Source organism: Epargyreus clarus, unplaced genomic scaffold (assembly GCF_041222505.1).
Source record: "Epargyreus clarus isolate Ecla_fem2 unplaced genomic scaffold, WU_Ecla_fem_2.2 ptg000036l, whole genome shotgun sequence".
Classification (NCBI taxonomy): Eukaryota; Metazoa; Arthropoda; class Insecta; order Lepidoptera; family Hesperiidae; genus Epargyreus; species Epargyreus clarus.
The window spans coordinates 3,753,800-3,778,976 of record NW_027332241.1 but is presented as its reverse complement, the minus strand read 5'-3'; the positions used below and the strand labels follow the sequence as shown (position 1 = coordinate 3,778,976).

At 36.4% G+C, this 25,177-nt stretch overlaps 1 protein-coding gene across 1 annotated transcript in view; it reads right to left on the bottom strand.

The window, feature by feature from the left end:
• Positions 1–24,721, bottom strand: part of MAPk-Ak2 (MAP kinase-activated protein kinase 2) — a 42,875-nt gene extending 18,154 nt beyond the window's left edge. Inside the window, exon 1 of the mRNA XM_073092474.1 lies at positions 24,385–24,721. Coding sequence (XP_072948575.1) covers positions 24,385–24,477 — 93 coding nt within the window. The 5' untranslated portion in view covers positions 24,478–24,721. The remainder of the gene's footprint in view (positions 1–24,384) is intronic.
• Between the last annotated feature and the right edge of the window lie 456 nt (positions 24,722–25,177).

Genomic DNA, 25,177 nt, shown 5'->3' with positions numbered 1-25,177 from the left:
ACGCAGACATATGTGGCGGAGGTACCCCTGGAATAGAATAACAAAGGGATCTACCTCTTTAAAATAGTCAAAGCAAAAATGTATAATATGTTGTAATTATGTAATAAATTATAACGCATTTTGTATAACGCTAGATATTTTCCAACAATAAGTAATATTAGATTTTCAAGAATATGGAACGCACTTCCTCAGACCAAAAAGAAGAAGACTACGATACGCATATGTTGTACTGACGCAGTTTGCATTTATATGACTGAAGCACCTCGTGGTCGATTTCTTAAATGTTTGCTATATTTTTTTAATGTTATGTAAAATTAATTTGCAAATTTAACGACACACGATGACGTTTTAATTTTTACTTCCTAGCTTATTTTATTATCGTAAGATTAATAGCGACTCATCCCAGGTATATTTTTTGTAACACGATAAGCATGATTTGCATTAATAATGTAATGAATGTAATCTCTTATTTATAAAATTCTTGTGTCACAATGTTAGTTACCGTACTCCTCCGAAACCATTTTACCGATTTTCACCAAATTTTATATGCATATTCAGTAGATCTAAGAATTGGCTACTATCTATTTTTCATACCCCTAAGTGATAAGGGTTGTTCACCCTTAACATTTTTTTATTTATATGGCAACACAACGTTTGCTGGGTCAGCTAGTCTATACATATAAATATGAAAACTTCGCGTGTTTATACCTTGAATATATTTGCAAAAAAAAACAGTTAAAAGAACTCAGAGTAACTAATACTAATATCACTTTTATAAGCCATCATTTTTAATTTTTTTTTATATAATATAGGAGTAGCAGACGAGCACGCAGTCCACCTGATGGTATGTGGCCACTGCCGCCCATGGACATCTGTATTCAACCTCAGATACGATTAGATTCCTACGTGAGGTCAGCCACAGATGCGCCGCTGCACCTGAGGTATATGCTGGAATGCCTCGAAAAAGTATGTCTCCCTTACCAATAAAGGATCTGTTTGTCTGTGTCTATTATTTTTGATCTGAGTTATTTGCCCAACAGCATGAAGTTAAACCACAAAATAAAAACAGAGTCCCACCGAGATAACGTGTCGGTGAGCGGTGTCTATGTGTGCGTTGCTCGAGCCCGCTTTATAAGAAGATTAACTTCTGTTAGTTTTTATTTGTGGTTAAACTGTCAACATCCGTACTACGTACTGCGTACATTCCCTGACGCAACATGTGCTGATAAATATTTGCAGCAACGACTTATCTATAAGCAAACATCGTATTTCATAAGCCGATGTTGTCTTGACGGTTTGAAGGGTGGTAAGTTGTTAAAATAGATTTATCTACACTAATATTATAAAGAGGAAAAGTTTGTTTGTTTGGTTGTACTGAATAGGCTCAAAAACTACTGGACAGATTTTAAAAATTCTTTCAACATTCGAATGCTACATTATCTACGAGTAACATAGGCCATATTGTATATGAAATATATTTGATAAATAGATTTTGAGGCGGTACAAAGTTTGCCCAGTCAGCTAGTGTACTGTCTAATGTATAGGTAACTGCGACGAAACCGTAGCGAAAAACCTTCCAAAGCGTTAGAGTTAAAGAGTTAAAAAATTGAATCGATTTTGAATAAATGAGATTTGAATTTAGTACCATCACTAGCCGAAAAATCAGGAGCCGTTTGGCGTACATTTTTTTTTTTATTTTTTTTTTTATAATATTGGAGTAGCAGACGAGCTTGCAGTCCACCTGATGGTAAGTGGCTACTGCCGCCCATGGACATCTGTAATCAACCCCAGATAAGATTAGATATTCCTACCTAAGGTCAGCCACAGATGCGCCGCTACCCCTGAGGACTAAGCTGGAACGCCTCGGAAAAGTCTGTCTCCCTTACCACACCCTTCAAACCGGAACACAGCAGCGCCTAACACTGCTGTTATTAGGTAGAAATAGGTGTGGCGGTGGTGCCGCCGGAGTCGAACCACAAAGGGTTCTACCACCTTCAAAACATACTACATATCTATGAGGTGGCCATTTTAGTCCTCAGGAGTGGCATCGCATCTGTGTTCGGCTTCGGGTTGAATCCCTGCTCTATATCTCGTTGGTTACAGTTATCCATGTGTGACTGTGACCACCTTCAAGAGGAGTGCTATTCGTATGCTACTTAAATATTATAAAATTCTATTTTTTTTTTTTAAAAAGCAAACATTATAACGACACGAGAAGTAATATTTTCATCCCCTATTTTATCCCCTTGGGGGTAGAATTGATCAAGATCCTTTCTTAGCGGATGCCTACGTCATAACATCTACCTGCATGCCAAATTTCAGCCCGATCCGTCCAGTGGTTTGGGCTGTGCGTTGATAGATCACTATGTCAGTCAGTCACCTTTGAGTTATATTTATTTAGATTTAGTTTTACGTACTCTGCTCAGAAAACCCTTTTATTTGATACCCATATCACGGAGTACACCATGTTGGGACGTCCGCCATATTGGATCTAGAATGACGTCACTAAACAAATCATACATTGTCAACCAAATCAAATGTATACTTCATAACATAGCTGCGGCACCACCTACCTCGAACACCGCTTCAAAAATCATTAAACCTAATGACCCTGATAAGGACAATGGGACAAAACTATTAAAATCGTTTATTGTCATAAGTTCTGGATAATTGTTCAAAATTTTGAATTAAACTGATCGTTCAAAGTGAGTAAAAATCGAGTTCAAAGATTCCGTTACATACATACATACCTACATACAGGTCAAGCTAATAAAAGCGTAGTTAAAACGCCTTTGTCCCTGTAGTTCCGGGACCAGAATAGGGCTACGGTATCCCCTGCCTGTCGTAAGAGGCGACTAAAAGGGGCTTTCGGGGTTACGGGCGGCAAAAGTGGGAGCTCAAACCGCCCGGCTAGCGACCCCGGGAAGGACGACGGTATGTGTGGTCGCATTCCGTCGTATACACCAGACGGTGTGGTGACACAAAGTCACCTGGGCGGAGCCCGACGGGGCAGTGCGCTGAGAGGACTCCGGTCGCGTTCCTTTGGAGATCCCGGAGTCCTCTACGCAGCGCCGAGGACGGCCACCGGGGGGGGTTTTATGCGGTAAAAGTCCCACATAACCCTGTGTCGCTCCCACGGCACCGGGTACCTTTTGAAGGTTTCCCCCTCGAAAAGAAAAAAAAAAAGTTAAAACGCCTTAGAACAGAATTCTAATCACGAAACTTTATACTCTCTATCATAAACCTTATTTTCTCCAAGAAAACTCAGACGTAACAAGCGTCCTTATATAAAAAGAAAGAAAAATATAATTGCGAAACTTGAGGCGGCGACCTCGTTAAAACCGTTTTCGCCGTAAAAATGATTTACGTTATAACTCCCTTTTCATTTCTCGCCCTGAGATTTATTTTCAGAAAGCATAAATAAATCCCTATTACGTGGTTGTTGGTGTTATTTGTTTTTAGGGTTCCGTTCGCAAATCGTAAAAACGGAACCTCTTACTACGCATTTTTCCTATCTTATGGTTATAGAAACTTGTATAATTTATATCTAATAACAGCAGTGTTAAGCGCAGCTGTGTTCTGGTTTGAAGGGTGTGGTAAGGGAGACATACTTTCCGAGGCGTTCCAGCTTAGTCCTCACGGGTAACAGCGCATCTGTGACCGATCTTAGGTAAGTACCTAATCTCATCTGGGGTTGATTACAGATGTCTATAGACGGCAGTACCGACGTACCATCAGATGGACAGTATGCTAGTTTGCTAGTACTATGTCGTGAGTGTATAAACACAAACACCCAGACCCATAACACCCAGACCCATAACCTTTAAATGTTTGGTCAAGAATCGAACTCGGAATCCTCAACGAATCTGACCTCTGTTTTAAAGGTTAATTTAAAATATCTTTTACAGGTGAAATAGCAAAGGACCCCTCATATTCACCCAGGCGCGAATAGACGTATATATTTAGAAAATCCAATATGACTTACGTCACAGTTATGACGTCATACTATCATCCATCTTTTTTCATGATATAAATTTATGACATTGAAGCAAACGAGCATGCAATTCATTTGATGGTATGGTTACTATCGTATGTACATAGGTATCATCATCATCATCAACAACAACCCTTTACTGCCCCATTGCTGGGCACGGGTCTCATAATGAGAAGGATTAGGCCATAGTCCACCACGCTGGCCAAGTGCATATTGATAGACTTCACATACCTTCAAGATTTTTTTTATAAATCTCTCAGGTATGCAGGTTTCCTCACGATGTTTTCCTTCACCGTTTAGCAAGTGATAATTAATTTCTATACGCACATGACTTTGAAAAATCAGAGGTGCGTGTCTGGGATTTGAGCCTCGGACCTCTCGATCGAGAGGGTGAGTTTCTTAACCACTAGGCTATCACTGCTTGGTCGTACGGAACCCGATGCTAGTTCGACTTGCACTTGGCCAATTCTCTAACAAGTTTCTAACTCCTAACTTATTGTTTTTAATTAAAACAACAAGTTCTTCTAATTAGAACAGAGCAGTGCTACTTTCCTATAAAATACACATGCCGCTTTAATTAACCAACAAAAAGTTCTAAAACACTTCTGTAAAGTGCAAACCCTAGTTCAGAACACAAGGCGTGCCTAATTAATTCCACAACACACATTCTAGACTTCTAGTGCTCTAGTCCAGTGTTTCTCAAAGTAAATGGTTAAAGTTTATGAGAAAAATGGGATAACTTGGAAACAGTAAGACTGATATTGACGTAATCAACCCTGTCCCACAGCTGGGCACGGGTCTCCTCATAAAGTGAGAGGGGTTTTGGCCCTAGTCCAGCACTTACCCACCTCCTTTGAGAACTTTTCTTTCAGAACATAGGCGTGCAGGTTTCCCCACGATATTTTCCTTCACCATTTAAGCCAGTGAGGAATTTATTTCTAATACGCACATAATTTGGAAAAATCAAAAGTCCACGCCCGGTACTCGAACCGCGGACCTCCTGATTGGGAGGTCAAGTTTCTAAACACTACACTATCACCAGCAAAACTGTAATGACAAGGTATATTAAATTACGTAAAATTGGAATAATGAAGTTTTTTTTTTTATAATATAAGAGTAACAGACGAGCATGCAGTCCACCTGATGGTAAGTGGCTACTGCCGCCCATGGACATCTGTAATAAACCCCAGATAGGATTAGATATTCCTACCTGAGGTCGGCCACAGATGCGCCGCTACCCCTGAGGACTAAGCTGGAATGCCTCGGAAAAGTCTTTCTCCCTTACCACACCCTTCAAACCGGAACACAGCAGCACCTAACACTGCAGTTATTAGGTAGAAATAGGTGTGGCGGTGGTGCCGCCGGAGTCGAACCACAAAGGGTTCTACCACCTTCAAAAATGCATATATAAGTAAAAAAATATTGGCACAACAAAGCAATAAATTGTCAACTTAATAAGACAACTTTGAGAGCCTCTGCTCTACTAATTAACCTGAACTTGTGTGGTTTCTATCCGAGCTCCACTGTGAAGTTCTGAAATACCTGTAGGGGTCGTGAAGCCCTTTAACAAGGGCGGGAATTTTAGATTACGTAACATGATTCCACGCTTGATATTAACTACAAACTGTGCCCTGCGGTTTTACTCGTATAAATAAACGCTTTCTACACTCACAGCCCCACACTAGGATTCCCCGTATCGTGGGTGCAATGGACACACACATAGACAAATACACAAACACCCAGACCCAGATACAGATATCTAAATTCATCATTTAGATATCTGTCTGGCCGGGGATCGAACCCGGGACCCTTTGCGCGTCTGACCGGTATAGTGACCGCTCCGCCACGCGGGTATTTAAGTATTTAAGTGTAAATACTTGGAAAAATGTATGGGTTTTAATTTATTTCTCGGGACCCTAATTCTTAAACAGCAATAATTGCCACTGTAAGTTCCATCAAAATCGATCCAATTGTTTGGGAGATTAGCTTAAGCAAACAGAGAAACAGAATAGATATGCAGACAGAATAATTGCAAATTTACCGTACTCACCGTACTGTATTTAACACAGGTATATACTTTCATATGCAATTAATAAAAAAGCTGAAACAAATCGACTTTTTAATCGATTTGTTGTTGATTTGTCTATGCTATCAGACTTAAAAAAAGTTTTTTTTTAAGTCTCATAGCAACTGATATAAGGGCTCGCAACGGAGGCTGTGTGTCGGTATTTGCTTTAAAGGGTGTGATAAGGGATACCTAAACGAGAACCTCCAACTTAAACGCTTATTACACAACCCGATATGAAGGGCCCTGCATCCAGGGTGGGCGTGTACCCTAACCGATTCGTTGCGGATGGCACGGCTACCGTGCCATGATAATTTCTTTCGTGTGGCGTTAGGCACGAGAACCGTGTCATGTTGAAATTGATGGTAACTCCTTCAAATTAAGTTTTAGGGAGATCTACCCAGAACAAAACTATATTAATTTTTCACGTGAATCAAGCTAGTAGCCTTCGTTTCTGGATATTATACGATTTTAAGAGTCATAGGGGTAATCAACCTTTTTGAAAATTGAAACGTGCAAAGCTAGACGGATCGCATTTTTTTTATAAATTGTTAAAATTCTGCACTATTTTAAACCACAAACAGTTCACACAAACATGTCATACGTTGAAATATTCCACAAATTGTATTAAATCGCTCCTACCTACAATTCTTAAACGTTATTAATAATGTTCCTATGCTTGATGTATAATTATTTTAAAATCAAAATGTATTTTCCTATGTAAGTGAGTCGTACTCTTTTCGGAAAATAAATATCTTAAACCATAAACAGGATTTATGATCATAAGTTATGGAAAAGTACCACGCTGTTTTAATTTTCGGGTCAATATGGCTTATATGAGTCTTGATGCTACGAAAGAGAATCGCATTTGCCATAAATCGTTTTTTTTTCGAAAAAGATAAAAGATCACTACCTGCTTTAAACAATGGACGATCCCGGCCGGTGAGGGATGGCTAGTCACGAAACCCTACGAAGTACAATGCACAATATACGATACGCTTTGTGTACATGGTTTATTTTTGCTTGGAAGGATACAACTTAACTAACAAAAGTGATGAACGCATCTTAATTTTGTCTTTCGTTTTGTAAGTTACTTCTGTTTTGCTATCCTTAGTAATCAGACGTGCGCACTGTACCTACGAGTATTTGCTGTTTACTCTACCGACATTCGCTTGTTTATCCGGACTCGTGTGATTTTCATTCATGACAACTGTGGCTTGTGTTACTGGACTCTGATTTTGCGTTGTGACTATTGTGGTTTTGAAGTGGATCTGCCAGTGTGAAGAAGCGTGCCGGTGTGTCGTTATTCAGCCTGTGTACACGCATTTCAGCTTGCCGTGAATTTCAAGTAAGCTTTTTCGTTACATACCTAATTGTTGTTACCGTACCGGTATACCGGGAAAAAATATTATTTCGTATCTGCCAAATATTATTTAATATTAATATTTAATTTTGGTCAAATAAAGTACCCTGTAACTCTGCTTTTAATGAACTTTTTACAAATTAAAATAGACGCTAATTGTAAAATAACACCGGATTCCAGACATTAGCGGCTGGTGGATCATCGAACTGGTGGTGCATTTTACTTGCTTTAGATTAGATTATGAATTGCAACCTATTTCTTTCTGCAGGCTAACGAATATGGAATACCCCTCTCCGAGTTCTCCGGAACCTGGATTATCATCCGCCATGGATCCTTTAAACCCGTTTAATATGGATCTCCAAAGTTCGTCGATGCGCGGACCATCATCCCTCGAAGATCCTATAGCCATGGAGTTAGGAAGAATCATGTCTCCAGAACAAAATGAGCCATTGTATGATATGCCAGGCTTAGATTTATTTCGTGACGAAGACTTGTACGGAATTTTGATTGGAAACAACGATGACGTTTTGGATGAAATGAGTAGTGCAAATCCGGATGATGAAATAATTAATATTGGCGATTCTCAGATAGATCCACAGGACGTAGAGGAAGGAGAAACTACCGGCTGGTTTCCGGGTAATCCTAATAATATGCCTGATATTACCTTTACGGGAACCAGTGGTATTTTGACGCCACATGGCGACCACGTCCAAAATCCTTTGGACTATTTCTTTTTATTTTTTAATGCCGAATTTATAAATTTAATATTAGAATGCACTAATAAGTGCGGCAACAGACTGAAAGCAGCAGCGACTACTTCACGAGCTCGATTTACACAATGGACTGATATAAGTGTTGACGAATGTAAACGTTTTATAGGCATACTGTTGCTGATGGGAACAATAAAACTAAATAGAATGATAGACTATTGGTCCACTCATTATTTGTTCTGCCTAAGTCCACGTCTATTCATGTCGAGGGACAGGTTTTTTTTAATTTTAAGAGCTTTAAATGTTCAGAATGATGAAAGAACAGATAGCATATTTAAAATTAAATCTTTAATAGATTTATTCAATGACACTGTTAACACAGTATATTATCCATTGAGAGAGCTAACCATCGATGAGTCTCTTATTTTGTGGAAAGGGAGACTTTTCTTCCGTCAATATATTAAAGGAAAAGCCTATAAATACGGGATTAAGTTATATATTTTAGCCGATGCTAATGGAATTATTTTAAAAATTCACGTGTACGCAGGGTCCCAAGATTTACAAGTTGGCGGTAGAAATCACATAAAAAAGTGGTTCATTTGCTTATGGAAAAGTACATTGAAAAAGGCCATTCCTTATATTTGGACAATTATTATACAAGCGTGGGATTAAGTGAGGAGCTTTTATGCAAAAATACATATGTTACTGGTACTTTACGAGCAAACCGTATTGGGAATCCAGAAGCGGTAAAAAATGCTAAGTTAAAACCTGGAGAATCGTGTATAATGCACAACAGGGAAAAAATTGTAGTCACCAAGTGGTATGATAAACGAGAAATATTGTTTATAAGTAGTGAACACACCAGTGAATATAAAGGGACTACTAGTCGCCGTGTACGCACAATCAAATACAAACCAGCCGTACAAATAAAATATAATAAATACATGCGGGCAATAGACCGACATGACCAGATGCTCAGTTACTACTGCTGTGAGCATAAGACCCTACGCTGGTACAAAAAAGTGATTATACATATAATTGAAATATGTCTTGTGAATGGCTTTTTGCTTTTGAACGCTAGAAATGATGGAAATAAAACTACATTTTACAAATTTAGGAAAGATATAATTGAGCAATTATTGCCAATGCCAAATAGATCTAGACTTTCTCGGCCTCCATCAGAGGGAAAAATCCATTTACCCGCCAATTTGCCAAAGAGAGCAGATGGCAATACTCTTAGAAAAAGATGTAGAGTTTGTTACTTAAAAACTAAAAAAAGAGTTTCTGTTTTATTTGGCTGTCCTGATTGCCCTGGATTTCCAGGCTTATGCCTAAATAATTGTTTCAGAGAATTTCACAAATATTGAAATTCTCTATAACACAAACTGCAAATCGACTTTAAAAACTTTTTTACAAATTCAATTTTTAAAACTTGATTGCTCGCCTCGGCATTTTACCTCGTTTAAATTCAGTGGACCACTATTACTACTCTAAATACACTCGCGGCGAAAAATATGGATGCATCTGCATGGTTGATTGTTTCAGGTGGTCTCTAAAATGATTGATGAAGATTTATAAAAATTGCACTACGTTAAATGCTAGGCTCTAAACTTAAAACTGATGCCATATATTGACATTAAGGTCTTCCGATTCGCTTCACATTCAGCGGGATTAAAATTTATTAAAACGTTGGATATGTTATTTTTACGGTATTAGATAACATATGCAAGTAGCATACACTAAACGAAAAAAAGATTGATATACATATGTATATTTCGTAAAATCGTATCATTTTTTTAGATATTCCGCTCTAAGTGAATCGAATAAGCTTATGTAACATTTTTATTAATATATCAATTAATTTAAAACCTGGTTTTATTTAACTCTTACCTACTCTCTATACTACCTAAGATTTGTTAAATATTAAAATTGTTCTCTTATTATATCTAAAATTTTCTGCATCTTTATATTTCTGTCGCATGGTTTGAAGCGCAGTAATTCATTTGAAACTAACTGGCCAAAATATTTACACCCATGGATATCCAATACAGTTGGGTCCTGACACTTATCATCCTTATTTTTTTCTATGCACTTTGCACTGTCTACCATATTGTTTTCTACGCACGTAGCTTTGTCTACCATCACTTTTTCTATGCACGTTGCTCTATCCATCATCTCTTTTTCTATGCACGTTGCTTTGTCTACCATCACTTTATCTATGCACGTAGAACTATCCTTTTGTATAGATTTCCAGTGTTCTGAGTGTTCCCAGTCCTCTAAATATGTTTGCGAATTCTTTTCAAACATTTCGTCATCATAGTCGAATTGAGTTTCAATTTCTGTCTCGGGAATGTATTTACGCTTACGCCGTAATTCTTAAACAATAAATAGACAATAGATAACCAGAATATAATGGCAGAATTTAGCAAAATGTTATTTTATACTGACAATAATAATTGTAACTGACTACTTAAGTTTGATTACATAGGTCAACAATTTTTTAAATTTTTTTTGTGCATGATAAAAAATCAAAGAAAACATATTATCCGGATCTACCAACGACTGTTTAGTGTTGATTAATAAGTACTTGCATTCTATTTAAAATTTCTATTATAAGAATGTATCATTAATTGATGTTTGTGTATCTTTTAATAAATCAACTGTGTCCATTTTTCATGTATTATTGAGCGTTTCCTATGTTTAAAATTATATAAAACAAATTGTGTGTGATATATTATCGATCTTTTTTATTCGTTTGAAGGACTTATTGCTGCCATTATGTGTAGAATATAACATCGTTCAATTGTTCGCACGGCTTTTATGGTTATGGTCTGCAAAAGGCAGAGTTCTTATGGGCGACGGGAAATCGACTGTCTCAGATTCTAGTGCACACTCTCACGGACAGCGGCGATGTTTTCGGCAGATCTTCCGTTTTGTTGATATACGGATGTTAGTCAATCATTTAATGACCCAGTAGACTTTAATTTATCCACCAGATTGCGAATAGTCCTCTCGGTAGGACGATTATGGCGACCACGCGGTAACGGACGATTGTAGCACGCGTTGCCCGAACAGAATAGCTTTTTGATACAATAATTTTATTATTTGTTCATGTTGTTGAATGCTATAAACGTCCATGGTAATTTGGCAAAACAAACTGAATAAATTAAAACTAATTTGGCAGATGTTGCTTCAGTAAGATGACCGTTATCACCTTTCAAAGTTCGGAAGTCCTTGTTAGAAGACCCTATATTTTCATTGATTTGAATTTTCCAATTTGTACACATAAAAGTAAATTCAGAACTATTTTCTGTTCTTTTTCTTATTTCTAGGTATAAAAGGAATAAAAATAACGTATGTATAACCCATGCTCAAAAATTCTGTAGACCGGTGTTATTATTACATTACATGACAATATCTAATAACTACTTAATCAAACTTGGTAAATTTTCATTTGCATAGTTTAAAATACTTGAAATTTGTTACGAGAAAAATCAAAACAATTTTTTTAGACCTAAAGGTTTAGCACACCTGTATTAAAAAAGCAACTTACCCTCCATTTCCAAAAATACACTTATTTTGCCCCTTTTTAACACTTGAAACAACGCTCCTTGCCGTCCACGTTAGATTTCGAATGTAAACTACGAGTTTTTAGGCTTAGAATCACGTAAAAATGACTAAAACACTGGTTTCTTTTCCGCATGGCTGAAGACACAGGAGCCGTGTCATTTAATCGTATGGCGCTTGGCACGGCAGCAGTGTCACGGTATTTTTGTTCAACGCCACAGCTAGAAGTTTGAAAATTTGACATCGCAATGAATCGGCTAATTAGTGCGGCGCTTATTACACTTCTCTGCAAATTAGGCCCTAACTCAGTTTATCCGCGAATGTCTAGAGAGATAAACGTATTGTCGCATTTTACATTATGCCGTCGTCAGTATCGAAACTTCAAGTTGCTGTAGCAGTGACAACCGTGCTCGCAATAACAAATATTAAAAAAAGAAAGAAGAGAAAGATCTGGGTGAAAGAGTATTTGCGGTTACGTGAAAAGCTTTCAAATATGCAAATACTTAGCGTGCTTGAACCGGGAGATTTAAGGAATTATCTCAGAGTAGGTGCAGAACAATTTGAACACTTGTTGAGTTTGGTGACACCTTACATACAAAAGCAAAAGCAACTGAGCTCCCTAACCGCCCTAAACGTTATTACACTACCCAATCTGCAGGGCGCTTAGGGAGCTAGGCAGATCGGGATGATCCGATCGCCCTAAATAGGGACACTAACTCCCTAAGTCTTATTACACCACTCTTAGTTTGGGTTAGGGTCCCTCAAAATTGGGTGGTCTAATAAGGCCTTTACTTCTCAGTAGTCATATGCCGACCTCAAGTAGCACTCTAACCTTATCTAGGATTGCTTTTAGATCACCATACGGCAGTAACTTACCTCGGTGGACTGCATGCTCGTTTGCTACTCCTATATTATATACCAGATCTCGGAACCCAATTTATTTTACATCTTTACCGAGGTCATGACCTCAACCTAACGTGTACATAACCTTGCTGTTATGTGAGCCATGACCCATATACATTCTATTACAATATGCCCGGGAACGGCCAGGGACATCTTGGTTAGTACAAAGTTGCAAGGAAGTGTAGCTACTTAATAATTGGCTAAGTGTGAGTCGAATTCGCACCCGGAGGGTTCCGTAACACAAAAGTTAATTAATTTTTATTTTTAGTATTTATGCATTGCGCATTCAATTCTGTCTGCTATGATAAATGATATGAAAATTTTAACTGTGAAAAATTGCACTTCATTCGTTACCCTAACGATTAAGCAGACGTGCTACCTGATTTATGGTATAATAGATAAAGCGAAAAATGTCGAAAAATAGCGGTTTCTTGTATGGCGACGCCCGTTTATTATCTACTCTTTTATTCTTAGTATATCTTGTTATAGCAGCCACCATTATACGAACTCTGTAACGGTATAACTATTACGGTTCAGGACATAGAGCCTTGTGACAGACGGACAGACAGCGGAGGCTTAGTAATAGAGTTCCGTTTTTACCCTTTGGTTACGGAACCCTAAAAACACTATCGCAAATTATTTATTTATTTATTTATTTATTAAAGACACACCAACAGCATTACATACAATATATATTATACAAACTTATTCTAAACACGTAGACTGGTATGCATGCCAGTTACAGGTGCGTACATCTTTGTTAATGCTAAATATAGACGATCATAATATAAAGTATAAATATAGTATAAAGTTTATAGACTAAATAACTAATATAAAGTATTGTTCTGTAGTTTATTTGCAGAAATGTGCGGTAAGCTTTTTTCTCAGGCTTGCGCCTGAGTCGTGGAATATATCAATTTCGTTAATAAGTGCAGAGAGTCTATTGTATTCAGAGCACATTCGTGGCAAAGGGGAGTGTTTCATTTCACTTTTGAAGTACTGAGAGCCTCAATCTAGCGTCTACATGACCTTAGATGGTATGTGAGCCATGACCTGTATAAATTCTATTACAATTTGCTTGGGAACGGCCAGGGACAAAGTTGTAAGGAATAGTAGCCACTTAAATAAAATGGCATGGAACACAGAACAAAAAATTAAGACAACAACATACAAAAAATTGTCTTGAACGTTTTACTTTGTACGCCGTACTAGATTTCGTTGAGAATCTAAACTTTTCATATTTTTCTACAACATTTTCTTACAAACGATATAAATTTGAAAATGAAAATTTTGATGCATTGTCAAGTCATTATTGTTCTCCTGCTGGGAACTGATTTTTTTATTATTCTCAGTTATATAAGTTACGCAATGTATTCCTTCACCGTTATAGCAAGTCATGAGTGATTGATTAAACATTTTGAAAATTCCGAAGTGCGTGCTTCGGGTTTGAACAGATTCTGTTATTCTATCACTGATTTTTTTTTTCAACAAAATCCTAAGGATTATGCACCAATTTTTCCTAGAGGCTATCTATATTTTTTAGTCTGAGAACAATAACACCAGTGTGTTCCATTCAAAACATATTATTGTTCCTTGAAAACATGGATTTTCCTTTCTTTGAAACGGCGCCTGATATACACAAGTATGACTAAGACTAAACAAGATCTTCTATCAACAATACAAGATAAAATACACTCATCGATTCACGATAAGTCTGTTTTATTTCACATTTATAAACACATCATGAAATACTGCACATTTAGTAATTTCATCGTGTCTTTCACTTTTTTTTTTGGTAAAACTAAAGTAGCAATGAAGTATACCTACGTTTTTTTTATAATAACAGACGAGTATAAGTCCACCTGATGGAAAGTGGATACTGCCGCCCTTGTACACTTGTAATCAACTTCAAATAAGACTCCTACCGGAGTTCGGCCACACATGCGGCGCTACCCCTGATTTCGTCATCAACCCATTACTGCCCCACTGCTGGGCACGGGTCTCCTTTCAGAATGAGAAGGATCAGGCCATAGTCCCCCGCGCTGGACGAGTGTGTTAGTAGACTTCACATTTGAGTTTTTTTATATATTTCTTAAGTGTGCAAGTTTCCTCACGATGTTTTCCATCACCGTTAAAGCAAGTGATAATTAATTTCTAATACACACATGACTGAAAAATCTGAAGTGCCTGGGATTTGAACCTCGGATCGGACCCCTCGATCGAGAGGCCGAGTATCAACCACGAAGCTATCACCGCTTTTCCGTAAATATAGCCACGTTATTCTACGTATGCGAAATTTGTGGTTAACGCTAGTCTAAGCCACATTATCATATATTATCATTCGACGCTATCATTGTCACGTGATACACAACTGAGCATTTATTGTACACGCGGTGGCGCACCTTCACGTACATTACGTTATGAGTAACATCTATAAATATAATAAAACAATTCCCCGCTCTGTCAGTTTGAACGCGATGAACTCAAATTCAAATCTCATTTATTCAAAATTGATTCATATAAAACTGTTTTTGAACAACAATATACCAAGCTTCGGAAGGTGTTTTGTTATGGAGAAGAAGGGGTGAAAAAAATTATTCGTGTAATGAAAAACAAAGGATTAAAAGTTCTAGCTGAGGTTGGCCTCAGATGCGTTGCTGTCTCTAATGACTGAGCTGGACCGCCTCATCGTCAACCCGTTATTAGCCCACTGTTGGGCCATAGGCCACCGCCATGGGCAAATGCGATAATTAATTTCTAATACGCACATAAATGGAAGGTGGTAGAACCCTTGAAGGGTGTGGTAAGGGAGACAGACTTTTCCGAGGCGTTCCAGCTTAGTCCTCAGGGGTAGAGGCGCATCTGTGGCCGACCTCAGGTAGGAATATCTAATCCTATCTGGGGTTGATTACAGATGTCCATGGGCGGCAGTAGCCACTTACCATCAGGTGGACTGTATGCTCGTGTGCTATTCCTATATAATAATAATAATAATAATACGCACATAACTTTAAAAAATCCGAGTTATATCCTTGGGATCTGAACCTTGGACCTGAGATTAGGACCTCTTCCATGGACTAAATTACAGATAATTAACCCCAAAATACCTAAGATCGGCCACAGATGCTTTACCCCATGAGGAATAAGCTGGAATATCCCAAATAAGTATGTCTCCATTACTACACCCTTCAATATAGCTGACAGCCCTATTTCTCAAATCCGGCATGCCTAAGACTCAGTTCATAATACTGTAAAATACCGATGATTCACCTCGTTATCGTAGACATTCGGCACAATCAGCTGGGAACGGTCATTTACCGTTCTCGTGACAAATAGACGTCATCGTGATACGAATACGTACTTTGTGAACGGAAATAAGTAATAAACATCCGTAATATTATTTGTAGTATCGTATAGTAGTAAGTGAGTATAAAAATACTGTCCTACTGGTGAATACAGGTCTCCTCTTAAAGTAAGAATGTTTTAGGCTACCGCGCTGATCAAGAGTAAATTGAGTTTAATTGAGTGTTTTAACTCTCAGGAGAATAGGTTTTCTCAGTAAGTTTTCATTGCTTCGACCTTAAGCTAGTGATACTATTAATTACTCACATACCTCCCAGTAATAATTATAGTTTAAAAACTAAAAACCGCGCTAAAATCGCCCAAGGAAAATCATTAACCCTGATTCTTGACGATCCTGATGAGGAGAATGGGATAAAATTATTAATATCGCACAGATTAGTGCCTAGGATTCGAACCTCGGATCCCTAAGTTGAAGATTTAACTCTCAAACGTACTTGCAATCCACATGATGATCATTGTCGCCCAAGAACATCTATAACCAACAATAAAACTAAGATAGGCGCCTCCTGTAAGTCGGTCACTATGTAATTAAGTTATCTATGATAAAGAGTAATAAAGACAGTCTGGATTTTACAATTTCCAATATATATTCAAAGAAATCGTAAACTTCGATATATGACTCAGTCTTATTGCATTTCAGACGATAAATATTTGTGAATCAATACTAGTAGAATTTCATTATTACACTTTCACGGGAAATTTTACACGCGATAGTAAAAGAATTTTCAATTTTCAAAACTTTTCAAATTCAAATTCTAAGCTCATTTATTTCAGAATTGATTCATAAACAACTCTTTTTGAATCTGTATTCGTGATTTTAAAAAAAAACAAAAGGGGATTATGGCGGGAAACGGCAGATGTCAAGGACGATGTTGTGGAGGTCTTGGAATTAATTAAAAATAACTAGCTGGATTCAAGTCTTTCATTGGAGATACCCCCAACACGATAATTACACGAAAGTCAGCATTAGATAATTTAGCACTTTTTATCCGTTTTGCGGAGGGTAATGTTTATAAAGTGTATGTATGTAGCTCTCATTCTTTGGCTCGCTACAGCCCAAACGGCTTGACGGATTGTACCATATGAGGTGTAGTTGGATTCGTCTAAACAGTGGGTGTATTAAGTTGTACTTTTGTGTAGTCGGTTTTTTTTGTAAAAACAATTAAGTACTGGTTAAAGTATTTTTTGGTACATAAGCAATTAAAATTGCAATTGCAAAAAACCGTCAAACTAGACGATTTTTTGCAGTTAAAAGTAAAACGTTGTAATTCTGAAGGCACGCTTAGTGTCGCACCTTATCGTTTAAAATAAGCATATGTTCAGTAAAACAATACAATATACATTTAAAACAATCAAACAAAGCCGATACCCAATTAATCGGAACGTATTTTGGCACTAAACGCATTAACAAGGTCGTCATGACATTTAGTCTTTAGTGAAGCGATTTCAAAAGAATTCGATACATCTCGAAATAAATGTTTGAGCAACCACGCAAATTAATAAAATTGAGTGCTTTTTACATGATTTGAACAATTTTTCGTTTTTTTTTTTATTTGGAAACGGATGTACCGATTTTGACCATCCTTTCGTAATGTCAGCGCTAAACATTTGTTTTTTGTATTTTTTTTTAATTTCCCACTGCTGGGCACGGGTCTCATCAGAATGAGAAGCATTAGGTCATAATCCACCGCGCTGACCAAGTGCTTATTGGTGGACTTCACATACCTTTGAGATTCTTTTTTTTATAAATCTCTTAGGTATCCAGGATTCCTCACGATGTTTTCCTTCACCGTTTAAGCAAGTGATAATGAATTTCTAATACGCACATAACTTTAAAAAATCAGAGGTACCTGGGATTTGAACCTTGGACCCCTCGATAAAGAGGCCGAGTTTCTTAACCACTAGGCTATTACTGTCATAGTCGGGTATAAATCACAGTAAATACATTTATACAGTAAATTGTACGCTTTAAAAACATTATCTTCTACAGTCAAGTAAATTTCATACTAAATCCTTTTATACAATAACATTATAGTTTAAAAACCACGCTAAAATCGCATAAGGAAAATCGTTAATCCTGATTCCTGACGATCCCGATGAGGAGATTGGGATAAAACTATTAAAATCGTGTATTGTCAACAGTTCTTGATAACTGTTCAAAATTTTTTAATTAATCGGACAGTTCAAAGTGGGTAAAAATCGAGGTAAAAGATTCCGTTACACACATACATACATAGATAGATACAACCAAAGCTAATAAAAGCGTAGTAAAAATTCCGACTACACAAAATTGTAGCCTATGTTACTCCCAAAATTTAGATTAATCCAACGACAAGTCATATGGTAAAATCCGTCAAGCCGTTCCCAGTTGTGTGGGCCGTATCAAAAAACATACGAACATACGCTTGAAAAACATTCTCCACCGTTCCTCCTCAAAACTCATACTAAATCCTTATCCTTACTAATATTATAAATCCGAAAGTAACTCTGTCTGTCTGTCTGTCTGGTTGTCTTTTCTTTACGCCTAAACCACTGAACCGATTTTAATGAAATTTTGTACAAAGATAGTCTGAGACCCGAGAAAGGACATAGGATAGTTTTTATCCCGGAAATCACGGGAACTAGGGATGGCCATCTAAGGTCGATTAACCGGAGAATCGATCTTTTGGAGCCAAAAAATCGATTATTTTAATCGATATTAGTAAGGATTGAATCGTAAACTATGCATTTGATCAAATGATGATCTTTAGCAAAGTTGTTGTCCATGAGCCCAAAAGGTTTCAGAGTTGGTACGACCAATTTTCGCCAGATGGCGCCACTGTCATTCCAATGAAGGTACGAATTTTCAGTTTTATGTATGTTAGTATGTCATATTATTATCTTTTAAATTCTTTAAATTATTTAAATATTTTCTTTTAAACGCGGGCGAAGCCGCGGGCAATAACTATTCTTTCTATACAATAAAACGTGTCATATCTTCCACAACGATATTACACAATGAATTCCAGTACCTTGCAATAACGTTAATTAGAACGCCCTTTAATCTCTGCAATGGCCAATAATTTCGTAACTACACGATAGTAGTTCCATAGCGGTTACCTCATTAGAAGAAGGTTGTTAATCATAATTAATTATTTATATAGGTACTAAGTATTAGTAATTATACTGTGTACGTATAAATTTTTGTGAAGATTTTTGAAGGTGGTGGCACCGGTGGCACCACAGTCACATCTATTTCTGCCTTACAGCAGTGGTTACAGTAGCGCTACTGTGTTCTAGCTTAAAAGGCGTGGTAAAGGAGACATACTTTTCCGAGGCACTCCAGCCTCAGGTGGCCGACCTCAGGTAGGAATGTAATCTTATCTAGGGTTGATTACAGATGTCCATGGGCGGCTATAGCCACTTACTATCAAGTGGACTGCATGCTCGTCTGCAACTCCTATATTATAAAAAAGTTATTAACTCTGTAATCAACTTAACTATTAACCACACAACTTTAGACAAGTCTAGTCTATTTCGGTTAAAACCAATTTAAGATAAAGTCGGTAAAATTAAGATAAATATGGGATTTTACATATTGTTATGAGCATATCTTTATTTCACAGAATTATTTTGTAATCAGTGATAAACACTTCATTCTCGTTTATGTATCCTTGTTTAACAGATTACGTTCAGTGGTTTAACCAGAGTAAATGTTATGTAGTGAGGTTGGATAAAAAAGACAAAGCCTCGCAAACATTATAATGAAAAACAAAATGCTTCCTACCTTCATAGCCTCACATTAGGATTGCATGTACGAGTATCATGGGTGTCATGGACACACACAAAGACGAATACACAAACACTCAGACCCAGAACGGATATACAAATTATTGTCAAATTAAATTCAAATGTCTGTCTGGCTGGGGATTGAACTAGTAACCTTTTGCACATGAGAACAGCATGATGACTGCTGCCAGGCAGGTCGTAAGCACATTTTGTATATGTTTGACTGTGTGTCAAAGTAGATTGGTTTGAAATTATTTGTATACCGGCACATTTGGGAAAACTTATGAGTGTATAGCTACAAAAACCGACAGATAAAAATCGGCACCATAAAGTTTTGCAGAAACTTTTATTCTTAGTGATATAGTGATAAATAACAGATGAGTATGTCCCTTATATATGCCATACCCTTCAAACCAGAACACAACAGCGCTTAACACTGCTGTTATGACAGAAATAGGTAAACTATTGAAATAGGTTGCATATTCTAATATTTCTTTGAAACAAAATCTATCTTTATATCACGGCGTGCGTAAATTGACGTTTTACGCACGCTTCGCGTGCGCAAAACCCCCATTTCCGACCCCGTAATATAAAATTTTATACAACACGCGGACGAAAAATGTTTTTCTGACTCGTGTGATTGCAGTCCTCGCCTGCGGCTCGGCCTGCAAACTCACACTTGTCAGAAAAAAATTTTTCGTCCTCGTATTGTAATGTACTATTCTACCACACTTTTATTAGCTTGACCGGTATGTATGTTACAATGTTTGAGCTCGAGTTTTACTCATTTTCTACGGTTCGATTAATTTTAAATTTTGAAATCAATAAATACACGATTTTAATAACTATGTTCCATTCTCATTAGCATCGATTTACGATTTTTTAACTAAGTTTTAAACTATAAAGGTGGTAAACTACTGAAGGTGGTAGAACCTTTTGTGGTTCGACACCGGCGGCACCACCGCCACACCTATTTCTACCTAATAACAGCAGTGTTAGGCGCTGCTGTGTTCCGGTTTGAAGGGTGTGGTAAGGGAGACAGACTTTTCCGAGGCGTTCCAGCTTAGTCCTCAGGGGTAGCAGCGCATCTGTGGCCGACCGCAGGTAGAAATACCTAATCCTATCTGGGGTTGATTAAAGATTTCCATGGGCGGCAGTAGCCACTTACCATCAGGTGGACTGCATGCTCGTCTGCTACTCATATATTATAAAAAAAAAACTATAAGTATTAAACTATTTACGGTACGGAGAGTAAGCATTAAAATAAATACTATTGTCGCTTACTGAATAGGTAAGTAAATGTCATCACCAAGTTAAGGAAAACATTACAGGTTGTACTAAACAACGTATATATATAGTGTATTGTAGGTGCAATGTCGTCATACCAAATTTGAATAATAATATTGTAGGAATATTAATAGGCTGTTTACACATATACAATTTGTATTAACTTTGCTTCTTTGTTGTATATTGATTTTTTAATCTTATATATAAAATTCTCATGTCACAGTGTTAGTTACCGTACTCCTCCGAAACAGCTTTACAGATTTTCACCAAATTAAAAATGCATATATTACCTGATGGTAAGTGGCTACTGCCCATCGACTTTAATCAACCCCAGATTAAGTTAGCGTTCTACCTGAGGTTAGCCACAATTGTGTTACCCTTGAGGACTAAGTTGAAACACATCAGATATGTATGAATCCTCACTACATCCTTCAATCACACTAAACCACACATTAAGTCTTCTTTTTATAATATAAGGCTCGGAAATCGGAAATTGGAAAGCCTCGGGTATGCCTCGGCTTAGTATGTTGCCTTACCACACCCTTCAAACCAGAACACAGCAGTTTTTAACACTGCAATTATTAGGCAGATATAGGTGTGGTGGTGGTGCCACTGGAGTCTTACCACAGAGCGTTCAACCACCTTCATGTATAAAATCCTTACTTCCTTATCCTTACTAATATTATAAATCCGAAAGTAACTCTGTCTGTCTGTCTGGTTGTCTCTTCTTCACGCCTAAACAACTGAACCGTTTTTAATGAAATTTTGTACAAAGATAGTCTGAGACCCGAGAAAGGACATAGGATAGTTTTTATCCTGGAAATCCCACAGGAACTAGGGATGGCGATCTAAGATCGATATTTTGGACAAAAAAACTATTATTTTAATCGATATTAGTAAGGATTGAATTGTAAATTATGCATTTAATCAAGTATTTAATCACGATCTTTAGCAAAGTTGAAGGTATGAATTTTCAGTTTTATGTATGTTAGTATGTCATATTATTTTCTTTTAAACGCGGGCGAAGCCGCGGGCAATAACTAGTCAGTTATAAATTATGAATGATAAAACTACATTTAATGCTCAGTTATTCTCAGTATGTATGCATTTAAAAGGTCTTAACATAAAAATCATTAATAATGCAACACTTATTATATAACATACAGTAATTTCCATCTGGCCTGTATGGAGGATTTATAAATATAACAAATTGTTAAGAAATTAATATTTTAGTTTTAGTGGTACAACTCCTATTCTCCTTGACATGTCTTTGTGTATTAATTTATGACATGACATGTGTATTAATTTATGTGTTATTATGTATTATGTTATTGTAATTTTGACAATTAATTAATTATTGACATTCATTTGATTTATTTTTCTAGTATTGATATTATAGATTGACATTTTATTGGATTTTTACATTATTATTATTCTTGCACTATTGTTTACTTTAATATATTTGATGTTTAAGGTTTTTTTTTTGACTAATTCGAATTTTGGATGTAATTTGTATTTATTAACAATTAATATTTAGTATGATTATCAATATTTTAATTAATTTCACTACTCTAACGCATTAGGTTGGCCTGTAATGTTAGATGTAAGTTTTGAGTGAATAAATAAATAAAACTCATTGTGATTTAATTCCAGCGGCACCACCCCACACCCATTTTTGTCCTGTAACAGCAGTGTAACGCAACTGAGTTCTAGTTTACAGGGTACGGTAAGAGAGAGAATGTTAATTGAAACATTCTAAACGAGCCTTTGGGGCTAGTAACATATCTTAAGCCGATCTTAGGTAGGACTTCAATCTTGAATCTAAGGTTGGTCACAGATGTCCATAGCAGTTGTTAAAATATAAATAAAACTTTAATTAAATAGATATTACAGGTTTAAGTATATTACTACATATTTAAATAAGGCCAACCATCTATTGCACAAAATAAGTAAGATTTTGAAATGCTGTCTTGGAGACATAAATATTTTTTTATCATTATTTGTAACCAACAATTGGATCAGTTTATTTTATTAAATGAGTCTCCAATAAAGTTTACACAATGTCATTTAGTCAGAATTTCCTGTCAACCATCAATATGAATAACCTTAAATAGATTTGTGATAAATGTGCACACATATTTATTATCATTGCGCTGTAGAATCACCGTTGAAAGCTGGTCGAGTGTAATGATAACAGATAATTATGATATTGTGATGTTATCATTATCAGCGGGTATTTTAGTAACAATGTTTGCACTGTCATTGGCGTAGATCGTTAAATGTAATGTTTGTTATCATTGAAATTAAGCATATTGGTTTTTTATAAATTTTATGAAATGCATGTATTTATAGTAACAAATTGATTGATTCATTATGTAAGCTCATTAGTAATTTTATCAGCATTAATATTAATGTTTTTTGTATTTCTTTATTTTATAATATAGAAGCAGACGAGAATGCAGTCCATCTGGTGGTAAGTGGCTACTGCCGCCCATGGTCATCTGTAATTAACCCCAGATTGGATTAGGCCTGTCAACCGCAGATAGGATTAGATATTCCTACCTGAGGTCGGCTACAGATGCGGCATTACTCCTGAGGACTAAGCTGGAACTTCAAATGTGCTTACCACCCCCTTCAAATGTGTTAATGTATAACATATTCATGTAAAATATATTAATGATACATTGCTTGTTACCTGTTTTAGAGTGTATGTATGTTTCATTCTTTGGCAAGCCCTAAAGCTCAAACAAGTCGACTTAACAAATGAGGTGTTCTTGGAATTGTCTTAATTTAGACTGGCTATACTGCCCTTATCAATTATTTTTTAGCAGTAAGGTGTTTGTTTTTACATAGCTTAAGTAATAAAAAATCTAGCTTCAGTAATTTCCCTTACATTTGACTTGACAAAAACATCGAAACTTAATAATCGTAGAATATAAACGAAAGTTTGTACATTTTTCGCACTAAAATCCTTAATGAAGTTCTAGTTATCTTTCGGTCCCCTGTTTCGTGGATCTTATCCAAATAAGCGGTAGTGACGAAAATTAACGCGATGTTTTGTAATATTTTTAGTCATTACACACATTCTTAGGCCAATTCGTGCGTATGACTCAACGATAAACAATTACGCACTTTACATACCTAAAAAAACACATATTACGTATTGAAAAAAAAACCGCCTCTTTTTTTTCTTAAAATTGCCTTAACGACATTGAATTCGCGACATACCGCCGTAATCTACACATCGTCACAATAGATAAAAAATGTCCCGCGGAAGCTAATTTTGTCCTTTACGTCATACATGTAAACAAAAATACTTAACTTTTTAAACGGATTTTTAAACACAAATTCTCTAAAGACTCACCTTTCCGTTGATGCCAAGGCCGAGTACAGTATTCGAGATATCATAATCATCGGTAATAGGCGTAGTTTTCGGCGTTCTTGTGAAATTATTCATCTTGAATTCAAATTTTGTTTTGAACACACCATACAGTTATCACAATTTTACACAACACAGGGGGTGCCTGTTTCACAAAACACACGCGCCGTAACAGGACGTTTATTCAGGATTCCTACGCGGGAAGTTTTCGACGCAAAGTCGTAAATTTTATCTAAATACGCACGGATGACAAATCTCGCTACAATATTCAGGCTATTGAGCAATCAAACAGTATCGCCAACTGAGTAACTGACGCTCACGGCGCCACTTTGTTCGTTCAGGAACTGAATGATGTTGCTTTCCGTTTCACGCAATATCCTTTTTGCTTGCACTATCTTAAGTATTATTTATTATAATTAAGACATATATACATACATGGATTATGATACATGGATTCAAATTAAAAGTTGTTAAATATTACGTAATTATGATGATTATGCTTTATATAGTTTTTTTAAATTCCATATTAGTTAATCATTATGATAAGGCGATGTTACCAGCGTTAGAAATTTCAATAACAATATTGCAAAATTCATTAAAATTTTGTTAATTTTTTTAAACGATAAGTGTAATATATTTAAAAATGGATTTATTTCTAATTCAAAATTTATGACTTTAAATTAATTAGGTAATAATTAATCGGTTTGTTTTGTAACAAATTTTGAATATTTTAATTTATTAAACTACTGTAATCACCTTTCGCTACTCAACAAGAGAT